Source organism: Eulemur rufifrons, chromosome 16 (assembly GCF_041146395.1).
Source record: "Eulemur rufifrons isolate Redbay chromosome 16, OSU_ERuf_1, whole genome shotgun sequence".
In the NCBI taxonomy this organism is placed as follows: domain Eukaryota; kingdom Metazoa; phylum Chordata; class Mammalia; order Primates; family Lemuridae; genus Eulemur; species Eulemur rufifrons.
The window spans coordinates 56,261,950-56,288,296 of NC_090998.1; the positions used below are offsets into that span (position 1 = coordinate 56,261,950).

Sequence of the window (26,347 nt, forward strand, 5' to 3'; positions counted from 1 at the left end):
TAGGAGCTGATATAGGGGAATGGGTTCAGTTTTGTATGTGACTCTTGGTTATCTGTGCAGCATCTCTTGGATATTGGATTTGGGTAGGCAGTTGTATGCACAGGTATGGGGTCTGGATGTCAGAAGTCTCTGAAGTCTAGTGTTCTGATTTATTAAATGATGATGATAATATCTACCTCATAATGTTATTGTGCAGATTCAATGAGACAAAATGTAAAACAACATACATAGTGCTAAAAAGAAGACAAAATTATTGTTTTCATGTACTCAACTTTCAGGACTCAATTTTGATGCATTTCTTCCAGGAATCATTTCCTGTGCATTCCAACCGCCTTCATGATTCTAAGTTCTTTAATTATATTGTCAATGTTGTTTTTCCTTCTGTTAGTCCTATCGCCAGAGATGATTAAAAAGATAACAGCTAATGCCTACTGAATATTTATGGCATGCTAGGCACTCTTCACTCCTTTAATATTGTACATATATTGAATCATTTAATTCTCAGAAAAAACATATGCAATAGTTCTTTTATCATCCCCATTTTATAGATGTGAAGACAGGCACAAAGAGTTTAAGCAACTTACTAAAGATCATACAGCTAGTAAATATTGGACCTTGGATTTGAACCAAAACAGTCAGACTCCTGTTATTGCATTTAAAACCACTATGCTATGATGCCTCTTTTCATAGGTAGATGTGTTAGAATATACTCTTGCTTAATATGCTTTTAATTGTTAATTGGTCTATATTATTCGTTATTTCCCTTAAGAATATTCTAGTGTTAATTTTTGCTTTATTCATTTAAAGAACTCTACTATTTCTGAAATACCTAGTGTAGAGAACCCATAATTCTTTTTAAGTTAATATTAAAGCATTCTTCTATTTTATAGCATGATGTCAAATCTACTACTGATTGACTTTTATACACATAAATGTAAGCTTAGATTTCCATTTCAGATTCATATCTCCAACCACTTTTATATTCATTCACTTATAAGTTTGAAAGGAACTTAAAATAATCAGTCACATACCAAATGTGACTTCATCTTGCCAAGTGGTTATTGTACCAAGACTTCTATAATTTCAGTCACAGAAATCTTCCTACACAAATCACATCTCAGTATTTGTAGGTATTCTTAGTAACCTGTTCTTCACCACTGTTTCCCAAGCACCTAGAAAAGTTGTCTGGCACATGCTAAGTGTGCCATACATTTTGTGGAATGAATGAATAAATGAATGGTTGATTATGAAAAGCACACTATCTTTTAAGTTTTTTGGTAGTTCTGCAGTGACAAAGCAAAATTTCCTTAATTCAGGATACAAGTACATTTGTGTGAAAGAAAGGGTAAAATAACTAAGGAAACTTTTTTTTTTTTTAAAAAAAAAAAGGTTGACACATGTAAAATTCTAATTACACGTGAATACTGGGCCCTGCCAGGAGTGCAAGAAGATACATCATCTTCCCTAAATACTGAGGCAGGCAAGTTGAGAGTTCCTTCTGAAGCCTGGATAATTGCCATTTCAGCCTGCTCCAAGTGGAAATTTGAACCTTATTCTGAACTGGGGAGGAAAACAAGAATTCAGGCTGATGATTAATATTGAGACAAGATCAACTCATATTATGAATAGACTTTTATGATCTATAGGAAGAAAACTGTAGTTGTCTACTGGACTTCATATGATTCCTTTGTTTCCTCTTTTGTATGATTCTAGCAGCACTATCCATAAACAGAACCTGATAGTAAATAGTTCTAATTTTAATACTTTTTATTATAATGTCACTAAAATAAAATGCAAATTTATATTTTGTAAGTCAAATTGTTCTCAAAGTTATTCATTTAAATGCTAAAAAAGCATAAAGGATAATTTTGAAACGATTTAAATCCTGATCCCTGGTTTTATGTTGAAAAAGCCTCATATGGCATGTTCAAAGCCATATTGGGATTCAGAATGTTTATTCAGGATTGTATTTTTTTCAACTAAATTATTCATAACACCTGATGACGAGGATGAATTTGTGGTTGCTAAGTTAGTGTTGGACATTGCATCGCTGGGCGTCTGATTAAGTGGGAGTTGCCATTTGCTGTGCTGTGCTGTGAGCTGCCAACAAAAGCTGAATCTGTCACAGGTGCTACAATTTGTATTTCAGAAAATTCACTTTCCCAACTTTAATTATCCCCAAAGTAGCCCACTCTACATAAAGTACTGAAAGGAGTTAGCATTTTTTTTTCAGTTGAGTACTTTGATGTAAATTAGGATTTTGTCTACTACTTACATGTTGTAGAGATGACGGAATTTCAAGTGAAGGAGGAGGCCCTTTGTTTTACAATATAAAACAGTATTTTCTTTTCATTTTTCCACTTTGAAATAAGGAAAAAAAATGATGCAAAGTAGCCATAAGTAAATGACATTGACAATGAGACAAACCATGGTTCTTAGAAGAGAACAAGGTGTGAATTAGATAGAAAGTGTATAGATTTAGCCACTGATTTTTGAACATGAGAAATGGGAAGCTCTAAGCCCAAAAATATTAAATAAACCTAGGAATTACTTTTTCTTATTAAATATTAATGTGTTTCAAATTCATGGAAATAAGTGTGCATCATTTTTGGAATGGGCAGCCTCTCCTTTACAAGGAGACTAAGGTACTGAAAACAGATTGTGAAGAAAGTACTCCTTCAGCAACAAAGCAATCCTTCTTAACATCAGCACATATTAGTGGCTTTTTTTCTTTTTTCAGTAAAAGAAAATATTTCAACACTTTAACACAAGAGCCTGATGGGAAAGTTTCCCTTAAATATTTCACTGCAAAGGTAGTTTCTTTCAAATTGACTGATGTTGACTTGCTCAATTAGAGGAAGATCTTTGTGGAAATCTGCAAGAAGTGATTATGGCTATGAAAATCATTTTTAAGAGATTAATATTGTTTGATGACTTAATTATGAAGTATGCTATAGTTAAAGCTCTTTGCAATATGAGACTTTTTATCTTTTTGCACGTCTTTCTCTTTATATTAATGCAATTCCAACAAATGGAAATGGTCAATTGAATTGAGAAATAAGCATGTTTACTGGTAATAGTTTAATCTTTGAATTGTAATTACAATTTTAAATTCTTGCAGGATTATTTAACCATACACAAGTATGGCAATGCAGCCAGAAATGATCTCTGGAATACATTATCAGAGGTAAAGTATTAAAAGCTCAAGTATCAAAAACCTCTACTTGAATATTTGAATTGAGTATATGACATTCATGACTTTATTGACGCTGACAGTTTGTTTTTACTTTTTGAATTTCCCATTTCCTCATATTGCTTTTTTGTTTTATGTTTAATGTAATGTATTTTAAAGATAATGGGGTTTAAAATTACTTAAACTACAAATCATAGTAAAAGATACCTTGCCTGATTTCAAACATGACAATAGTTCTGAAATATAATTTGATATCTTGCAAGATATTCATGTTAAAGAAAGAAATAGTGAAGTTTTAAATATTTTTCTATATATGAATTAAAAATATTTAAATGTAACACTAAACATACTGAAGATGCCTGATGCCACAAGAATTCTTTAGCATTAAAATATAATTTATTTTCTGTTATGTAAAAACTTTAACGTTAATACAACTTTCATTTTTATATAAATATGTATATATATTCATGAAGCTTAACTTCAAGCAAAAAGATTAATTTTACTAGCACATTATATTGACTTCACTGACATTAAATGTTTTCATATTTATGTTAATTGTAAAGGTGAAAATGAAATTGGCTTAATGTTAATTATGTTTATAATTGATGTTTATAAAACTAATTTATACAATTTTGGTTGTAAAGGCTTTAAGGAGGAATGGAAAGTATGTAAATATACAAGAAGTAATGGATCAGTGGACACTCCAGATGGGTTATCCTGTTATCACCATCTTGGGAAATACAACCACAGAAAATAGAATAATAATTACCCAACAACATTTTATTTACGACATCAGTGCTAAAACTAAAGCACTTGAACTTCAAAATAACAGGTACAGCTCTCTTTTTTACATGAAAAAATTGTTTTTATTCTTCCATTTCGCTTTGCATTTTTATTATAATATTTTAAATAGCATTAATAATGCAATTCTGAAATGTTGTAAGTGAAGTATAGCTTTCATTTCTTTATTGACACATGCTATTATCATTTTGATTCTTCTATTACTCCCCTTTTCTGGATATTTTTATTCTTACAGAGACCCCACACCAAGGTTATTTGTTTAGAAAGACAAAATTTTAAATTATCATGGTGATTTAAAAAAAAATCAAATGTGATTTTTCACTTTTCCCCATGAATGTTTTTTGAACTAAACCCAAGAAAGTTAAGATGTGTTGCAGCGTGTTAAATGGAATGAGGAAACTGTGAGATTTATAAAACAAGATTTATAAAACAAATGAGAATAGAAACTAATAATCCAGAAAAACTAATTAAAACAAAAAAAACTAAGGAAAATAACATCTGAGCCAAAGGAACTTAAAATAAATAACTTAAAATTATCTAAGTATCAGTGCCACTTAGTATGGAAATATGTTCTCTTGCCCTTACTTTTAGTGTTTAAAACCACTAAACAGACAGCATACATAGAATGTATATTTGTTGGTTTTTTTTAACTTTCTTTTGAAACTCTTATTTAATTACTCATAACTCAGATTGTAGGATTTCTTTCTTTTCTACTTAATGTTTTCTGACTAGTGTCTCGGTAAAGGCTGAGCCAATGAAAGATAATAGAACTTAAATTAGTGAGTTTCACTTCATATAAGATGCCCTGGTAAGAGGTTGGACAAGGGTTGGGGGACAGGGAGGGAAACAGGTTTAACTTAACAAACAAAATGAGATGTTTGGATTAGGTTACTCAAGCTGTCTACTATTACCTTAGAAAAAATTAGGAGTCTGATTTTATCGTCCACCAGTATGTAGGAGATCTGGAGCATACATTAAGTTAACTTTATTATCTCTAAGAAGAATAGAAATTGTTCCCAAGTAGGCTAGCTCCAAGACTGGCTCTACAGAGAAGTAATTGAGAATTCATGAATGTTTCTGGTGACTACATTTGGAATTCAATTTAGGAAGGTGGTGTCTTAAATCTCCTTCTCAATGTACAGTCTGTATTGCCTTCAAAACACTGCCCTTTGTAGTCCAACTGCTTGAACTCCTGGAATACGGTGTTACCCCGCCACGCTGTCACCACTGCTAGGGTCTGACTCTGTCAGTGTGCTTCTTTACCCAGCCTGGATTCCCTACAGCTGCCAAGTGCTGCTTCTAATCGTCCACCGTCTGGCCCCAGGCTAAACATGCTTAGGCATCTACCCTGGCCTTGCCAGGAACTACATAAAAACTGCTTGACTGTGGCAAAGCTAGAGAGATTCGGGGCAGGCCTTTGAGAAGGATCGGTCTGACACAAGCATCACTGATGCAGAAAAACATAAAGGACACACAGATGACAGAACAACTTTTGAACAAAAATACTCTGTCAACCTATAAAATACATCAGATGTACCAGCCACGAGTCTGACTCTTTAAAGGAAAAATTTCTCCCAGGCTATATAAGTGTATGTAATATCTAGAGAGCTTTGCTTTTGCTGGAGTTGTTTTGAACCGGGAGAACGTGACATATAAAACATTAAGATAATGCAGGACATCCCATTAGTCTCAAAAATGATTTTCTATTTATTTTAAAATAATAGAGCTTACAGTTGAAAATTTATTACTTAATTTTATATTATTGATCATTTAGTTCACTATAACATTTTGGTCAAAGCTTCAATGCCAATTTTATCTGGCCTTTGTGTATACCCTTCCTAGATCTTTATTACAGTGCAAACAGTTGATGGAGTAAATCCTACTGCCCATCAAGACCAGAAATCCTGTGAATTGTGGATATTTTCTGAGCCAGGATAATCAATTCTTTGTCTTTATTTTTCTGAGGTACACTAGAACATCATTACAATATGCCTAGAACATTTTTAATGTATCTAGTAACTAAATTTTTGTACATATAAGAGTTCCATTACAGCATAGAAAAGAAAGATCTTTCCATAACTAATAATCACATAAAGTTAGCTCATTTGTAACAGAGTGTAAAATATGTCAGGATTTTGATACTTGGAAAGTTGCTAATTTGTGTAGCCCTTTTTTCTTGATAAAGTTAATGCTCATTGCAATGTTAAGTAATGTCTCCTTACACACTGAGGAGCTTCTCAAAGTTTTGTGCTACAGGGAATTGTATTTACCTCCACAGTCATACTTTCCTTCTCTTACTGACCTGATAGGAATCTATGAACAGTTTTTCACGAAGTCTATGCTAATGCTTCATTAACATTGATAGTAATTTTTAAAGATTTCTCGATCAAGCTAACATGCACCTGTTCTTTTCTACCTCAATATAATCATTCGAATAAATTTTGCTTTATTATTAATATGAAAGTGCAAATTACTGATGAAGAAAGGTAGTCCCAGGAAAAATTAAACAAGAAATATCTTGGTGATCTTCAAAATGCATTTTTTTTTGTTTTTACTTTTTTTTTAATGCTTACAATGAGATGACTAAAATTCAAGTTAAATTTAAACAGCTGGAACACAATCTAATTTCACGAATTCTTTTTGCTGGTCTCTTTTTAAACATAACCTATTGCAGTCTTAGATTTCTTTACAGCCATACCACACAGGGCTTTTCATTCAACTATGTTTCGTGTCTTCTAGTCTTTTAAATTGTAATCACAAAACAACATAATTATCATGCTTTCTTTGATTTTTAAAATGAAATTTATGAAAAGATCAAATACATGTTGTTTGGAAAAATATGAAAAATAACTTATATAGCATTGACAGTACAGCAGGTCACAAATGAATATAAATTTCAGATATGTTTGGTAACCTGTAACTTTTAACTTGTCTTTGTGATAATGTATAGATTTTGTTTTGTGTATGTGTACATACTCTCCCCCCAACACACATAGAATAAAGTACATAAACATTATTTGGAAAAATATAGAAGTCTATGTTTTTACAAATTTTACAAGATGCCCCAATGTTTATATCTCAAAATCTTATATTTAACTTACATCTGAGCAGCTATGTGATACAATGTCTGACATTTAGGAAGTTTTCTATATGTATGTGGTGTTGACTATACAAAGCATGCAGATATTTATGTGAATCTTTTTCTTGTACTTTAGAGACTTTTTTTCTAAGACTTAAATATTGAAACATACCAATTTTATCATAATCTCTAGTTATTTAGAAGAATACAATTTAAATACTGACAAAATTATGTTTGCTTATAGTAAGGGCAAACAATATTCCCCAAACATTTTATGATCATACTACATAACAGACACTTTTATCCTTGAGGATTTTAAAACATCCTCAATTTTACATATTCTTTGCTCTTTAACTGATACTTACTTGGCTTCACAATTTAGTTGACCCAATCACTGTGGAAGATGTATACTAAAAAGTAAAATTTATAGAGTTAATCTCTGTCTTACCTATAGATTGATTTGGTCCCTTTTTATTTTACTTTAATCCAAGCCCATTCAATCAAATTTAACAGCAACTTATAAAATGCCTCCTATTTCCAGACTTTTCCAAGATCAAGGTATACAAAATGAGCTTATAGGTTAACTTGAGAATCAGGCCCAGAGCCAGGCACTGTTATCTCTTAACTAATTATTCCAATTAACGAAAAGAGATTCATCATTTTTAGAGAACAAGTATTAAAGAAATGTTTCAGTTCTGTGTCTCTTCCACACTAAATCTGTCATTAAATATTTAATGTATATTCTTAGTCCTATGTTGGAAGCTTGGCAGTATTTGTTAAGAGCTTATATGGGTTGTTGTTCACCAACTACTATCTGAAGAATCAATACAGGTTCGGCTACTATAAATTATTTTATTTCCTGACTGATCGTGTGAAGTCAATGTTAGTATAGAATAGTGTCTCCACAGAGTTGGCTCTGAAAAATGTTTTTTCTTATTAAAAACAGCAGATAGTTTTAAAATTTAGACACATTATTTTAACTTTCATTGCTGAAGATAGCAGTTGGTATAAAACTTTTTCCAATCTTCCATTTTAATTCTTTACTATTTCTGAATTCTGTTTATTGTGATGCAAAACAAGAAATGATTAAATAATCAAATTCCACATGACAAATTTCCTCTCCCACCCCCCAAAAGACATATTCATTATAATGTTTATTACCCCAAGCATGTTTACTGAAAAATTATCAATTCTTTATTCACTCTCATAGTTACTGAGCTGTCATAGCATCTCTTCTTACATTTCTAAAATGAAAAATATTTTTCCCTTACTAGAATTGTTGGCTACCCTGTTGCTAATCGTGCAATGATAGATCAAAATAATCTGACTATATTTCAAAGAAGGAAACAAAATATAGTCAATGGGCTTATTGTAAGACCGTTCAGCATCTTTCTGGCTACTCATGTGAGATGAAATTGATATTACTTCATGTACAAGTATAGACCTCAATTTTTATCATATAAAATGGCAAATGTAAGAAAATGCTTCTCTTTGATAGCTGAGACTCATGACTGGCCCTGTATGTTGGTGGATGCCTTGACACATCAATTTGGAAATTCCATTTCAGAAAACAGAGCGTTATGTGTGCCCCACAATGTTTTTTGTATTGATCTGGATTCCAGGGTAATCTAATTAGTTTTACTCTTCCATTCCTTTTTGCTGAGTAACTTTAGGCATGCCATATTAACGTTTCTGTCAAGTATGTTAATAGTGACCTGCAGAATCATTAGACAATAAATAAAGAGAATATTCAAATGTAAATGCATGAAGCCATGGAAATGTATATTAATCTGATATGGAAAAAAAAGAGAAAGGAGTTATTTTTAGACTTTAATCAATATATGATGTGGCTCAGATTTATAGACACTAGTTACTTTTTATTTCAAATGCAAAATGTAAATCTGTTTTTTTTTTGTTGTTGTTGTTGTTCAAGATATATTGTTTGGTTGGCAGTTCTCTTTTTGCATTGAAATTAAAACTCTTGAAGGCTAAGTCTTCTTGGTGGCATTGAAATTGAATTCATCTTCCTGACTTATTTCTTATTTTTATGACTGGGAAATGTTTTTACTTTCCCTAAAAAGAGTAATAAATATCACACAGAAGTTACATGAGAAATGTTTTTTTTTTGTTTGTTTGTTTTTGTTTTAATATAGCTATTTTTATTCTTAAAGTTTCTCTTTTATTTTGCAGTTACCTGTGGCAGATTCCATTAACTATTGTGGTAGGAAATAGAAGCCATGTGTCTTCAGAAGCAATTATTTGGGTGTCTAACAAATCAGGTAAAATATATATTGTCCCCAAGGAACTATCTGGTTTCAGATAATAGTTTAGCAACTTAACCTCTGGTTTGAGCTGTTATAAAATGTGAATGAAGACAAATTAGAAAGAGAAGATAGAGGGATGATAATCACCTCTATAAAATTAGATCTAGTATAACATAGTTTCTAAATACTCTAATTTCAGTCTGCCGATATGATTGTTAAATTTATTTATTTATTTGATGTATTTGTAGTTATTATTTGTAGCACTAATCCTAAATGTTTTAAACTGCATAATTTTATGACTTTAAAGAACTTGTTTCTTTGATGTATTTGTAGTTAGTATTCGTAGTACTAATCTTAGCTGTTTTAAACTGTATAATTTTATAACTCCAAATGTAACTAAAATATAATTATAAGTCCCCATAGAACAGTATGCTAAATACTGAAACACAGGTGTTATTTTTAATCCCACTTTCCTTCTGTTTTTTCTTTGATAGACTGTCTCTTTAAGAGATGAGGAGGAAATAGTCTCCATGGAATTATCTAATTATAGGGCCAGAAGGGAGGGGCTTAGATAGGTCATCAAACCACCTCCTAGGTAGGGTCAAACCTCAAGGAGCAGAGAGAGGTGAGATTCTATTCTTTCTCTAAATATCTTCAAATAAGATAGTGACCTATTTCAATTTACTGTCAGAAAGCTATTTCTTGAATCCAGTCTATATCCTTCATGCTACAATGTGAAACAGGTCCCTTTTTTTCTTTTTTCCATTGAGTTGGAGAAAAAGGGCAATTATCATCTTTTATGTAACATTTCATTGAGATTTAGATGATCAAGTGTGTTCATAATTTTTTCTTACTCCTTTCTTGCATCCTGTTAATTGATGTTATCTTACTCTTTTGGTAAACATATTTTAAACAGCTATAAATCTTTTATTTTAAATAAGGTGAAATAAAGGTATAAATAAATAAACAAATATTGTTTCTTCCCCTCAGTCTTGCTATTAACTTCTCAAAATACATACATATATACATTCAAGAAAAAGTTCTCACAGCAAAATCTAATCTGCTTACCAGAAGTAAAAACACTTATAGTTCCAGGTATATTTTTATTTAAATTTTAATCTTATTGTATTTTTAACATATAATCACATACTATGAAAATATATGCTTTCACTTACATACATTGTATATGTAACACAGTGATGAACTGAAATGCATACCTTAAAATTTGTTGGTGTTTTCCTTTTAAATTGTTTATTGTAATCTGTTCTTTTCATTTCCTGGAGTTTATATTATGATTCTGAATGCATACTTACTGTATTATTTTTCCTTATACTTTTCTTTTCCCCTATGTAGTTGTTTAATTTATCTACATAGGTTGTTATGAAATGATGAGTGAAAGCAGTGAGTTGTTATTGTAATGATTTAACGATTAGAATGAAGTCATCCCTCCACAGGATTGCTAGGAGTATGAGATACAACAATCTTCACAAATAAAGTAAAATGTTTATCTTTGGAAGGTAGAATGGAAATGAGAAAATGAAAAGAATGTAAATATACTAATCAAACATCAGGATTAGCACAAAACTTCACCTTTAGACGGTGGGAAGATTCAGGGCAAGTCTGGTTCTTATTGGATACCTTTCCTCTAAACTCCCTAGTTATTTCCATGCCGTTATTCATGGTATCCTCATCCTTCAAAGATTATTGAGAATAATATCACAGCTTTCTGTGACCAATAGCCACTGATTATGTTTGACAAATTGTTTCCCTTTAGAGCCTTTCCTTATCATTCAGGAATAATAACAATGTATTGGTTCAAACCATATTTTTGCCTAAAATATTACCTACATTGATATGTATGGTTGTTATACACAGCTGCACTGTTTGCTCAGTGTGTAACTTTAGGAGACGCTATTTACACAGACTATGATAAATGGCACATACCCCCACTCCAAAGTTGTGCAATGTGTGACCTGCACACAATAATGGGTCATTTCCATTACGTCATAGCAGAATCCTCTGTTTGATGTAAACATTGTCATATTTGAAATGTTGAGGCTTTTTCAGGATCTCCATACTAAGTAAATCCTTCTTGAAATGTTTTCTGAAAACTTTATAAATACAAAAATCTGGAAGAAAGTTTCCAAAAGGCACCTAAAAGAAAGACCACCTTCTTGTTTTGCCTTTACATCCCCATTGTAGTCAATTTTGTCAGGAAGTCCTTCATTCTGATGACTAACAAAAAACTAACACCAAATAAAGATTAGGAAGGAAAAGGAAAGATTATTAATTCTTGTCTCCTTTTATATGTTGTAACATCTCCTTTTCTTCAAAATATTGTCAATTAATATCAATGAAAATTTTCCCCATAAAAACAGGAAGAAAATATTCTGGTCAATTTTTCTCAACATATGTAAAAAAAATTCCATATTTAATTATAATAGCCAGATCTTTTCATTATCTGTAGTGATATAGATTTGATCTTACAAGATGTTTAGGCAAAATCATTGATGGATAATATAAAATGTAAATTTGATTGGCATCATCATACATTCTTGACAGTTCAAGTTTTTAAAAACACTGTGGGTGAATATCTAATTAATGCCAAGGTAAGGCATAGATCCTTTTAGCCTAAAAATAATTTTTTAAACCAATTTTTAAGTTATTGAAAGCAGGTTGAAGTTTTTATCTTTTTCATTCTTAATATGAAAATATCAAAACTTCAGATATGTTTATGTATAGTAGATTGCATGTTGATTGGCTATTCAGCTAACAGTGAGTAGAGGGGAATAAATTTAATGCCAAATGTTGGTGGAAAAAGGTTTAAATAGAAGAGAAATGGATCCTGAAAATTAGAAGTAAACATTAAAAATAGCATGATACTATAGTATTTTCCTCAAATGTTGGTTCACTTGAGACTCACAAACCTTTATTTTGTTTTATTTTATTTCAGAATATTATGGGGGTACAAATGTTTTGGTTACATAAATTGCTTTTGTATCATTTGAGTCAAAGTTATAAGTGTGCCCATCCCCAGATAGTGTGTATTGTACCTGTTAGGTGTGAATTTACCCCTCTCCTCCTCCCTCCTTCCTCTTGCTTGATTTCCAGTTAATGTTATTTCCATATGTGCACATAAATGTTCATTGATTAGTTCCAATTTAATGGTGGAGACTCACAAACCTTTGAAATGAGTATTATTTTTATCTCCACTATACAAATGAGAAAAACAGGACTTGACAAATAACTTGCTCAAAATATCAGTCAATTAGTTAGGTAAGAGCTGGCTTTAGGAGCTTGGATGTCTTTTCTCTTTACCCCTCCCCTGACTAAACGCTCACGCGTGCACACACACATACACACACACACCCCTCAAGGTCTTAATACATCAATAAGTTGCTTTGTAGATCTGTCAGTTATAAAATATGATGTCTTTGGATATATGCGCATGGTTCTTTATATGTTTTACGGAACATTCTCATTTTATTTTCACAAATGTCCAGTGAGGAAACTATTATAATGTGTTATCCCTGATTTTGTCTCACATTGTTACCCTTGTTATTCTGGTTGACCCTCTTTTAAAAAATTCTAATTCTCTGCAACCAGCAAATTTTGGGTAGAAATGCCTAATCTCTTGTCCCTGTTTATTACAAAAGAAAGTATAAAATATAAAATTTTATAAAATACCAACTCCTCTATACATTGATATAGTCTTAAGTCTTGTGCCATTTGGATACATTATAAATATAATTTTTAATTATTATTACCAACACTCAAAATATAACTTCTATACTTTTTATTATGGTACTAATCAAATACCATACCTCATTAGGCTATTGGAAAAGATCTCCTTAAAATTCATTGCTTGCCATTAGTAAATTTGAAGAACATTTTAGGGATATAATTAACTAGAACTGAAAAGATATTTAAAAATCTATTACAAAATCTTTCAGGGAATCATTTCTCCAAAGATCTCATTTGTAACAAGGCATAAAAATATTCATGAACAGTAATAACCTTCAGGTTTCAGATATAAATTTAATAATGACACACTTAAAAACAATATAAACCTGTTTTTCTTATTCTGGTCAGATATTGTAGAAGGTATAGGAATTATTTTCCTATTTTAATGTACATATTTATTTTACTTTGACTAAATTCTACCTATAAGTTGTTGAATAAGTTTAAAAACTAGAGCCAAGAGAATTGCCTGAGCTTGAGTTATGCTAGCTCTCTAAAATGCAAACAGGAAGCAACTTTAAAAAGTAGATTTAATGTCATAAAAATCTATGACCATTTCAAACTTGTAAAAAATCTAACTTATATATTAAACTCGATGCTTTAATATTATAACTTTTTGAAAAAAGAATACTTCTTAGATGAAAATTATCAAATTTGCTCTTAGCTCAAGTGAATTCAATCATAGTTCTAATATTTTTTCTTATAAAAATCTTAGTATATTTGAAGACAGGCTTACTCAGGAGAAACAATATTCTTGATATTTAAGTTTTAATTTTTATTCACTGGATTCAGAAATAATCAATTGAAGTCTTTATGAGATTATTTTAGTTTAGTTTTTAAGAACACCATATTGTTAGTAATTTTTATTGTCATTTTTACATTTATAAAATGGATGTGACATTCTAAAACTTCTTCAAAGCAATTGTGTGGCCAAACATTAAAATTTTGAAAAATATACAATTATAAAGTTTCAGAGACTTGAGAAATAACTTGCATTTTAGAAAAATATCCGTTAATTTTTCCAAGTACCATGGATTAAGGAAGGTAAAATCTCTAAGAAAAATAGCCCCTTCTTCCATTGAATCGTAGAATTGGAAGGAGTGTTAACGGCCATTGTTTGACCTTCAGGTTACAGTAAGAAAATTGAGAACCAAAGAGAATCAATGACCTACATTCAAATATTTATGTTTAGGAAAGCTGAAACAAGAATCCAGCTTTCCTACACTATTATATTTCTTTTTCCAGTACCATTTCCCCTTTCAAGTCAATATAAGAATGTGACAAATGTATACCATATTACAGCAAAAGTGTTATACCGTCTTGTATCAATAGATCATAACATAGGAAAAAAGACATGAAGTCAGGAGACCTAAGATGAACCATGTGGACAATTCAATTACCGTATATTTCCAATAGACATGATTTATAAAGGTGGTGAGAAGTTGAAGTGATATTTGAAACATTAAAGATTAAATTTTTACATTCAGCATACTTCTGGGTTTATATACATTTTGTATTACTGCAGATTTTTGAAAATCAGTCATCTGTGACATGCATTGGATTAATTAGCCCACCCCATCCCAGACCTGAGAATTGAATGGTCATCAATGTCCTCCCAATAATTTTTGTGATATGACATCTTCTTGTGTGGCCTCTACTTGAGACAGAGTACTCTGTAAATTCAGTCCTTCAAGGAAATAAAGGGGAAAATTTATTTTCTATTTGAAGTCTGATGTGTAAAATCTTTGATAATGGCATAAGAACTAGAAATGTGTCCCCTACTCAGATGTGTGGCATATGCTTTCTGTGATGTATGTTATGGTTTTGCATCATTGTTTGTAGAACAATGTGGTTTTATTTTTCCCTCCTGGATGTCAGACTCTGTGTGTGTGTGTGTGTGTGTGTGTGCATGTGTGTTTAAATTTTGGTCAACTTCATTGTGTAAATTTTATGAAGCATGAGTACTGAAGATCAATAGCAAAATTATTAGAATTGTGAAATGTGGTTCTGTGCAATCAGGGAAGCTTGACTTTATAACTGAACGGAGTTCTCTTTCTGTACCACATTTGAAGGAGTTAAATATGTAAGAAGTTATAATACTATTTTTACTGGCTTCTGCTAAATTAGCTGGTAAACATAATCAAGTTACCATTTTCCCAGAATGATACCAATAGGAATTTATTATTGTTGTTTCTATGTGAAAATATTACAGTCTTGAACAAACAAAATTCCTTTTTCTAGCATTATTGATGATGTTGAAAAGTCTGTTATTTATTAGTATTTCCGAGAAAGCACAAGAAAAAAAGGCAAGAAACAATAGTGACTTTCAAATAAATGAGCTCTGTGTTTTAATCATTTTTTACTAAGCAAAATAAGTAGACTATGCATCTAAAACCTCTGCTTTTATTCTAGCAACATACCTTAATATAATCTAATTAGAAGCTGCATGAATTCAATGGTAGATTTCTGGGTAACACTTATTTTGAGAAAGAAAATTATGTATAGGCAATAGGGTTTTGTCAAGAACAAAAATGTTAATTATAAGAAAACAGTTAATTGAGATTATAATTAGTAACTAAAGGTTTGTCTAGCAAATTCTAGATGCAAGTGATTAATTGAAGAGTAGGTTTCAATTAGGTACTTAGGATGGAATTTTCTTTTAACTATTGGTATTGTTATATCTGTTATTAAGAAAATATACTCCATTCCATTTTCACTCTTAAAATTCAAAATCTATTTACTTCCAAAATGCTGTTTTCAGAGCACCACAGAATAACTTATTTCGACAAAGGAAGCTGGCTGCTGGGGAACATCAATCAAACTGGTTATTTTAGAGTCAACTATGACCTAAGGAACTGGAGATTATTAATTGATCAATTAATCAGGAACCATGAGGTATACTCTGGATTTGCTCATCAAAGATCTGTTTTGATATGTGAACACCTGCCATTTTAATCCTAAATTATTCCCTTTTTTTTTTTTTTTTCTGATTGGGCTCATAGGTTCTATCTGTCAGTAATCGAGCGGGTTTGATCGACGATGCCTTCAGTCTGGCCAGGTATGTTTTTCTGTGGCTCTCCACAGTAAACACTCATGTCTGCAAAACTTCCTCCATTAAGCTAAATAGTATATATTTTTTGAATTTAGGAAATTTTAAAAAACAATGTCTGTCTCACATTCTTCGTGTTTGGATATGAATTATAATTAGTGTCCAAAACTCTCAATCAATAATAGCCACAGGGTATTTCCAAATTAGGAGAGGCTTGATCAATTTCTCTGCAAGTTCAATTTAACAGTCTGAAGATTAATAATCTCTTCCCAATTTCATTTATGAAAATAACCATTGTGCCATATTTAATTTTTGATAGAAAAAAACCTTCAAATATCGGCAATTTTTCTTGATATATAGCAGTTTCTTAAAATTTTTTTTTTGAATGTGATTCATGATGACAAGAAGCTTGTGCTACAAGACAGAAATAAATATTCCACTGGGTAGAACTGTTCTGGACGAAATATATATCAATCTTCTCAGAAGATTTTAGTTATGCTAGTTATAGTAATAACTGTGCTATATTCATAATTCAATTTATGTTAAAATCAGTTATTCCTTCGAATAGTCATTAAGTGAAATGTTGATTATAAACTCAAGGTATTTACTCAATTTTGAGACAAAATCGTAAAATAAACTCAGTTCTTTGAATATTTTGACTATTTCACATCCAAGCACAGTTTTAATCTTAATAATCTAATTTTCTAAGCTATAAATTAAGACATGGGTACCTTTTGCTATCGTGATTTACCACATATTCTTCTAAGATACTTGTGTGAAACTGGTTAGTTATGTCTGTGCTGATATGAACACCTGACTTATTTTAGCAATAGGTATTTATTCATACAGGGGACCTGCAACTGCTTTTATGGTGTATGTATTCAATCAAATTTTTTACTCTTCCATATGTTAAAAAGTATTCACACCCTGTAGCATTTTAATCCATCAAAATAATAAGTTTACATTTAGAAGACTTGATGATTACTTTGATTGAAGCAAAGCCAAAGTTTGTAATGAAGTTGCAGAAATTAATTTTGAATATATAAGTAATGTGGAGGGGAGAACACATACAGCAGAGTAAAGAAGAAATTTCCAGTGCTTTTATGTTAAAAAAAAAAAAAAGAAATCTCTGATTTTTGCCTTCCTTATTGCCATTAAGGAAGCCAAGAACCATTACTAGTATTTTTTTTGTTTGACGAGTGACGCTGTATCAGTGCCTTCTTCTAACCAAGCATTCTGTAGAGTTGCAGGCACAAATTTGCCTACTAACTGAATGGCAAATGTAAGAACAATTTATCAGGGAGGAAATTTCTAAGGAAATTGTACCAATTGCATGTAGTTGTTTAATGAGAGCTGGGGTTCACTTCCAGCAAAGGTAAACGAGGGCTATTTCATGCTACAGCACCATTTTATTGGGCAAAAATTTAGACGTAATAGAGATGGAGGAAGGCCTGCTGAGATAGTGATATATGAAGATAATGATTAAGATGTAGCTTATGCTTTGCAGTGGAATAGGAAAACATTGAAGAAAGTATTAGGTATGACAGAAAAATTATTTTGACATAGACGTTTAGAGAGTCCAGAAAGCCAGAAAGAGAGTGTACTTAATGTAATATTCCACTGAAAGGGGAACAGAAAGAAAGAAAAAGAGAGAAATGTTGAGTGCCCCAAGGAAAAGGTTAGGAACTCAGTGAGAACTAATATCACTGGCATATAATTATCAAACACAAGGTGTGAGATGGTGGTCTGTTTTATATATAGTAATTTGTTTAATTCTCACAACAACCCGATAAGATATATAAATATGTTTTATTGTTATTTTCACTTTAAAGGTGAGGAAATGGAGGCTCAGGGAGGTCTTGCCACTTGTGTAAAGTCACACAGCTAATAACTGGCAGAGCCAGGGCCTGGATCCAGGTGTTCTGGCTGCAGAGCCTGTGCCATCAACCAGCGCACTATGCCATCATCTTGGTTCTTGGCAGTAACGTTACTTATTTCAATAAAAGAGCTAGGCAAAATAGAAGGACTGAGGGGTTTTGAAACAGTAATTCGTGGGAATCCTTATGGGTTTGAAATGATGGTGAGAAAGCAATATAAGTAGTGATACCCTCAAGACAGAGGACAGATGAAAATTGAAAGGAAAGGATCTTTTGACTCATCTGCATTAAATGATAGAAATTATTTTAAAATAGAACATTTTATTTATTTCAGTGGATCATTTTTTTCCAAAATTAGATTCCTTGTTCACTGAGGCAAAACATTCTTTCAATTAAATTTTGGAAGCCTTAAAAGTTTGAAATAAATAATTACATTATCATTTATACAAATTCATAGGAAATATGTAAATCTCATCAAATATATACTTCTAATTTGTTTTACTGCACATGAGATAATTTTACTATTAATATGAGAGCAAATAAATACAAAATCAGATTTATTAAGGCAAATGCCCCATATTTATCTGGAGTTAAGGGTAGTGGGGAGGGGGGATAAAGTGGGGAAAGCTTATGGGCACAAAAATATAGTTAGATAGAATGAAAAATATATGATAGCACAACAAAGTGATTATAATCAACAATAAGAATTATTCATATTTCATTGTAACCTAGTAGATAGAGTTTTGCTATTCAATCTATATCAACTTTTTTTTAGTTTCCTAAACATACCATGCACACTTTGGCTTCTTCAAAGATAACAAGTAGAAGGATAGCAAATATTTATTAAATTTCCTATAAAAGGCTTTCTTATCCATGGATTTAAAATGATATCATTATCCTAATGAAAATGTTCGTATTTTAGGGAATTAATCTGATTTTGTTTAATTAGTCTCCATTCTTTTTGGCACCAGTACCATATTGTTTTAAATAGTTTAGATTTATAGTATATTGAAGCTGACAAAATTTGATCTTGTTTTTATTCAAAATCTTAACTATTCTTTTCAATATAAATTTTTTTTATCAGTTTGACAGATTCCAATACAAAATTCTGCTACAGTCAGGCATGGTGGTGCATGCCTATAATCTCATTTACTGGGGAGGCTGTGGTGGGAGACGGATTGAGCTCAGGAGTTCTAATCTAGCCTGGACAACATAGTGAGACCTTATCTCTAAAAAAAAAAGAAAAGAAAAAAGAAAAAAAATGGATGCTAGATATTCATTGGATTTATAAATTAATTTGTAGAGTTTTAACATCTTTTAAAATTTGAGGTTCCCAATGACAGAATGTTATTTCTCTCAATTTATTCAGGTCCCTAAGTCAAGGCCTATAATTTTGTATACATAGGTTCTGATAATATTGTATTATTTCCTTGTTTTATTAAAAGATGTAAGCTGTTTATGATCATACTTTAGATGGGCAAAAAAGATATAAGCTGCTTTATCAAATGATTATGTTTCCACAATTACATATTCTAATTTTCATTGCTACATACAGGATATCAATTAATGTATTTGTTGGGTGTTTGTGGTTTTTTTTTAATGTAACATTTTTTATTAATGAGATGCTTGGCATGAGTTTTTTTCATACTTTTCCCTAGATTTTGTGACTGCATATTATTTGATTACCTTTCTATTTTTTTTAATTTCAGCATATTGCAGGGGTACAAATGTTTAGGTTACATATATTGCCCTTGCCCCACCGAAGTCAGAGCTTCAAGCTTGTCCATCCCCCAGATGGTGCGCACCATACCTATTAGGTGTGAATATACTCATCCTCCCTTCCTCTCCTACACCTGCCCAACACCAGATGAATGTTACTACTATATGTGCACATAAGTATTGATCAGTTAATACCAATTTGATAGTGAGTACATGTAGTGTTTGTTTTTCCATTCTTGTGATACTTCGCTTAGTAGAAGGGGCTCCAGCTCTATCCAGGATAATATAAGAGGTGCTAGATCACCATTGTTTTTGATGGCTGAGTAGAACTCCGTGGTATACATATACCACATTTTATTAATCCATTCATGTATTGATGGGCACTTGGGTTGTTTCCACATCTTTGCAATTATGAATTATGCTGCTATAAACATTCTAATGCAGATCTTTTTTATAGAATATCTTTTTTTCCTTTGGTAGAAAAGCTATAAAAGTGTGCATAACTGGATTGTGGATTTATGTGGCATGTTATCTGAAAATATTCAAAATACATGAAAATTATTTAGTAAATTTGTGTATCTCAAAACAGTTCCAGAGATAAATCATCATCATTGTCATCATCATCATCATCATCATCATTGTCATTATCTTCCTCACCCTGGACAGTCACTACATTGATTTTTCTTTTAATTTAGTCACCAGTTTCCTGGAAAATTCAATTATGCAGAATACACGCAAGCCAGTGTTGTTAATATCATGACATACTTTTTTAGCCTGTATAACATAATTTTAAAATTACTGTTATAGGCTATTCTGTTAAGGATCCAGTCATTTACAAAGCTTTAACTAGCACCGATTATTACAATTTAGCTCACAAACTTTTTTAAAGAATAAAATAGCAGTTATTTCTTGTAAAATATTACTGTTTTATTAACAAGCATAAAGACCCATGTCTGGAGATTATGTATGTCACTCTTAGAAGTGCTGTACCTATTAGTGAGCAGTTATCAGTAGTGCATAATACATGTTTGATGAATATATAGATACAAATTAATGAATAATTATACTTTAACTGTTTTATAAGCTTGTTTCATAGCTTATAAATCTGAGATATATTATAAATACGGGAAATTAAGTACAATAGCCACTGAAAACATAATGGCTGGTGAAGAAGTAAATTATGAAATTATAGGAACATTTCAAGGCTTAATGTACACTTTTTGTTTTGTTTTTTTTTCATTTCTGAGCCCTGGTTTCCAGAATAACAGTATTGTTAAAATAGCCTTGACAGTGTTTACAAACTGAGTGGTAGTATCTGCTCTTCATGGGACTTTCCAACATGGTTGTTATTAGAAGTTCTTTTGTGTCTTCTGGATGACTCTCTTATACCTTGTTTATGGTTTCTCTTGAAAAACATGTGTTGATCATTTCTTCCCCTACTTCAGAAAATAGTAGTATAATGTGCCTGAAAAGCAACGGCACCCTGACCCTGGCTAGATGAGAAGCTATTTTTCCTACTTTGATAGCTGGTTGTTCAAAAGTGTAATGTGCTGATCTTTCATAAATAAAATTGAGAAGGAATGACTTAGACACCTTTTGTGAGAAATACCTTGGCAGATAGGACTTTTTGTCCCAATTTTCCCGCTCTGTTATGCAGATAACAGGACTACTTCACTTTAGCTGCACATTGCTATGAAAAACCTGATCAAGGATCTTGGATCCCTCTAATACTGTCTACTGCTTTATAAATTCTGATTTTATAAAGCATGTTTAGTTTCAGAATTCTTTCTTCTATTCCTACCCTTTTCTTTTTTTAAAATACTGTATAATCTCAGCACACATATTTTCTTTCTTAGTTGTATTTTACAATGGAATCATGAGAGTTAATAATAATAATAGAACATTGATTCTAATATATTGTTTATTGTGCTCATTGGACGAGGACAGAAGGATGATTCTTCCGCTGTTTGTATTAGACTCATTTGGGAGAAGTAGCCATATGTGATAATGCTCTTAGTTATCTTTTGTTAAGCCACCAGAATGTGTGTGCAAAAGGATTAAAATTAAATATTTATGAAATCCTGAAAGTGATAAAATTGTTCATTGCAAACTAAGATTTATTGTTGGCTATATGCTTGCAATCTTCTGCCATTGACCAAAAGCTATTAAAATTAGCTCGTAGTTATCCTCTCAGCCTTTCTAGCTGGTGTAGTTGTTCCATATTATGAGCAGTGACTCGGAGTGATTCCTTTCAGGAGCTTCATGGCCATCCCCAAAAGATCACATTTCTCACATCTCTGAGGCTGGGGAATCTAATTATCTATTTGTCATCATCAGCAAATGCTCATCTTGAGACATACAAAAACGTCACCTTGAAGCCCTCTCATTTTATACCTTTCTGCATGCAATTATTTAAAAATTCATATCCAAACGGCCTATAAATTAGTTTATACAGCACTTTGCCACAGATAAATGTTAAAAATAGTCTGAAAGAATTTTCAGGACATTTTACTGTAACGAGCTGGGAGTCTTCAGCTTTCTTTTTATTATAACCCAGTAAAAGCCTAGAATATATTTCTGGATTTTCAAGCTACACGGTTCCTGCAGGCATATGCTAGTTTGCTCAAGGTTAGAGAGGGAGTTAATACATTCCTTTGAGCTGTCTTTAGAAATCTGTTGAGGGTGGAGTCACAGATGTTGTCCTTGGGATGAGGATTTATGGGGAGCTGCTATAACAGGTACTTAGGAGAGTACAAATCTCCTGAGGCATTAAGGGCAGGCCTGTGGCTCTTGAGGATGGCAAACTTTCTTAGAGACTTTTCAATGGTGCTGCCTTAAATCAAAAGCAAATTTGTAACCTTCCGGTGCCAGATTTGTGTTTCAGCTGTGTAGGAGAAAATGTTTTAATATTAATGCCTAATGTCTGAGAGTGCTGAGTACAAAGTAGAAGTATTTTAACATCTTCTGTAGGTTTGATCTATTTTCTTTTTCAAATTTATTATATTTTTTAATTGACGGAAAATTGTATGTATTTATAAGGCACAACATGATGCTTTGAAGTGTACATATATCATAAAATGGTTAAATGTAGGTAAATAATATATGCATTACCTCACATAGTTATTTTTGTGGTGAGAACACTTAATATCTACTCTCTAAGCATCTTTCAAGAATATAATATATTGTCATTAGTTATAGTCAGCATGCTGTAAAACAGATCTCTTGAACGTATCTTTCCTACGTAACTATAATTTTGTAAACTTTCAGCAACATCTTCCCAATCCCTCTCTCTCAATAGCCCCAGCCCCTGGTAACCACCATTCTAGTCTCTGTTTCTATGAGATCATCTTTTTAGATTCCATGTATGAGTGAGATCATGCAGTGTTTGTCTTTCTGTGCTTGTCTTATTTCATTTAACCTAACGTTCTGCAGGATCATCCACGTTGCCACAAATGACAGGATTTTCTTCTTTTTTATTGTTAAATAGTATTTTAATGTGTATGTATACCATATTTTCTTTATCCATTCACTGATGGACACTTAAGCTGATTCTATATCTTGGCTGTTGTGAATAATACTGTAATAAACGTGAGAGTGCAGTTATCTCTTTGTCATACTGATTTCATTTCCTTTTTATATACCCAGTAGTGGGATTGCCGGATCATATGGTAGTTCTATTTTTAGTTTTTTTGATAGATCTCCATACTGTTTCCCATAATGGCTGTATTAATTTGCATTGTCACCAAGACTGTGCAAGTATTTCCCTTTTCTCTACATCCTTGTCAGCATTTGTTGTATTTAGTTTTTTGATAATAGCCATTTTAACAAGAGTGAGGTAATTTCTCATGGTGGTTTTGATTTGCATTTTCCTGATGATTAGTGTTGTTGAGTATTTTTTCATATACTTGCTGGCCATTTGTGTATCTTCTTTTGAAAAATGTTTATTCAGATCTTTAATCCGTTTTTTTAAATTTCAGAATATTATGGGGGTACAGACACTTTTGCCACATAAATTGTCTTTGCACCACCCAAGTCAAAGCTACAGTGTGCCTTTCTTGTCATTGAGTTGTTTAAATTCCTTATATATTTTTGCTATTAACCCTTTATCAGATATATATTTTTAAAATATTTTCTCCCATTCTGTAGATTGTTTCTTGGCTCATTTATTGCTTAATTGCTGTGCAGAAGCTATTTAGTTTGATATAGTCCCATTTATCTATTTTTGCTTTTGTTGCCTGTGCTTTTGGGGTCTTATCCAAAATGTCATTGCCACACCAATGTCATGGAGCTTTTCCCTATGTTTTCTTCTAGGAGTTTCATTATTTCAGGTCTTACATTTAAGTCTTTAATGCGTTTTGAGTTGATTTTTGTATATGGTATAAGATAAAGGTTTAATTTTATTCTTCTGCATAGGAATATCTAGTTTTTTCAACACCATTTATTAGAGAGACTGTTCTATCTCCATTGTGTGTTCTTGGCACCTTTGTTGAAAATCAATTGTCTGTAAATGCATTGATTCAGTTCTAGCTCTTTATTCTGTTCCATTGGTTTCTGTGTCTATTTTTATGCCAGTACCATGCTGTGTTGGTTACTATAGCTTTGTGGTACATTTTGAAATCAGGTAGTGCGATATTTCCAGTTTTGATCTTTTTAATCAAGATTACTTTGGCTATTCAGAGATTTTTTTTTTTTTTTTGTGGTTCCATTCAAATTTTAGAACTTTTTTCTATTTTTCTGAAGAATGTCCTTGGTATTTTAGTAGGGATTGTATTGAATCTGTAGCTCACTTTGGGTAGCATGGACATTTTAACAATATTAATTCTCCTAATCCGTGAATGTGGAATATCTTTCCATTTATTTTTGTCTTCTTCCATTTCTTCCATCAATGTTTTATAGTTTTTAGTGTGCAGCTCTGTCACTTCCTTGGTCAAATTTATTACTAACTATTTTATCTTTGGTAGCTATTGTAAATGGGATTGTTTTCTTGATTTCTTTTTCAGATAGTGCCCTGTTAGTGTATAGAAATGCTACTGATTTATACTTTTTGATTTTGTTTCTTGCAACTTTACTGAATTTGTTTATTAGTTCTAACACTTTTTTGGTGAAGTCCTTTGGGTTTTCTATATATAAGATCATGTTACCTGAAAACAAGGACAATTTAACTTCTTCCTTTCCTATTAGGATGCCTTTTATTTCTTTATCTTGCCCAATTTCTCCAGCTGATACTTCCAGTATTATATTGAATGGAAGTGGTAAGAGTGGACATCCTTGTTTTATTCTGGATCTTAGAGAAAAAGCTTTTAATTTTTCCATTAACTGTGATGTTTGCTGTGGGTTTGTCCTGTATGGCCTTGATTGTATTGAGGTACATTTCTTCTATACCCAATTTGTTGAGCATTTTTTAGTGAATGGATGTGGAATTTTTTCAAATGCTTTTCTTGCATCTCTTGTAATGATCATATGTTTTTTGTCCTTCATTCTGTTAGTGTGATGTTGCTCTATAGTCATAGAAAGTAGCCTGCTCTTAAGTAACAAAACTGTAAATAATGTCTGCACTTTACATGGATTTGCATGTACCATTCTTTTGTGAGAATAAGTAGCCTAAATTTCCAAATGCAAATGCAAATTTTTATTAAATTTATATATTTTTGTTCTTTTGCATCTCACACATTAAAAACAATTTTATAACTTACATTGTAGTTATTGCTTTCTGATCATATATAGAACAAATTATGATCCTTTTGATTCTCTAATTGTTTTGAAACCTAAACCTGAGATTTCATAGGAATTTTCTCTGAACTTCCTAAGAATTTGAAATAATTGCCCATTCACAAATAATTTAATTATTTAGGCAGAGCTTCCTCCAAAATGTCCATTTATGCTGTAAACTTTACTGGAATAGATCTGTAAGATGTACTTTTAACATAAAGACATGAATATTTCTCTAACCTTAGAGTCCAGGGCTGGATTATTTTATCTTAGTGTTTCTCCTTTCATGAATTTGAGTTATCCCTTCTGGTGCTTGCTGGAAATTCTTTGTATATGCAGATGCAGTCCTTCTTTGAGCATAACCTGAGAAACCACCTGTATCAGAATCAATCGGGATGTTTTATTAAAAACTGTATATTCCTGGGACTACCTAGGAATCTGCATCTTGTTAAGGACTTCATGTGGTTTTGATACACACAATACTGTGAAAATCACTGCTTTCAAGGCCCAAAGGATCTGGCGTGAGGTTGAACAGGAAGGTACTCCTTTGAAGCGAGAAGGCTTTAGAATAGTCACCCTTAACATGTCTGTCCTCTTTGGATCCTAGAGTCAGGAGCTGGTCATTCAACAATCAGAATATCAGGGAATCAGTTATAGGTAATCAAAAACATTTTTATTTTTACTACTTAATATGTTACCATTTCAGATATTCCTTTTGATAGCTGTAAACAGCACTCATAATCTGGGTGTCTCAGAAATTTTCCTAAGCATGGAAAAGGTACTAGAGAGTTCTCATAAAAGTAGGAGATACCCTTATATTTAAATGAATGTATTGACCATGCACATAATTCTAAGGTGTTCAGTAGTTTGTCCTGGTGGAAGCCATAGGAGTGTTTTCTTGCAAGATAACCTGGT

The 26,347-nt window shown here is 31.8% G+C and overlaps 1 protein-coding gene across 1 annotated transcript in view; it reads left to right on the forward strand.

Annotated features, from left to right (window-relative positions):
* Window positions 1–26,347, forward strand: part of TRHDE (thyrotropin releasing hormone degrading enzyme) — a 367,060-nt gene that overhangs the window by 273,100 nt on the left and 67,613 nt on the right. The window contains exons 8-12 of the mRNA XM_069490875.1: window positions 3,122–3,187; window positions 3,838–4,025; window positions 9,264–9,352; window positions 15,840–15,973; window positions 16,081–16,136. Coding sequence (XP_069346976.1) covers window positions 3,122–3,187; window positions 3,838–4,025; window positions 9,264–9,352; window positions 15,840–15,973; window positions 16,081–16,136 — 533 coding nt within the window. The remainder of the gene's footprint in view (window positions 1–3,121; window positions 3,188–3,837; window positions 4,026–9,263; window positions 9,353–15,839; window positions 15,974–16,080; window positions 16,137–26,347) is intronic.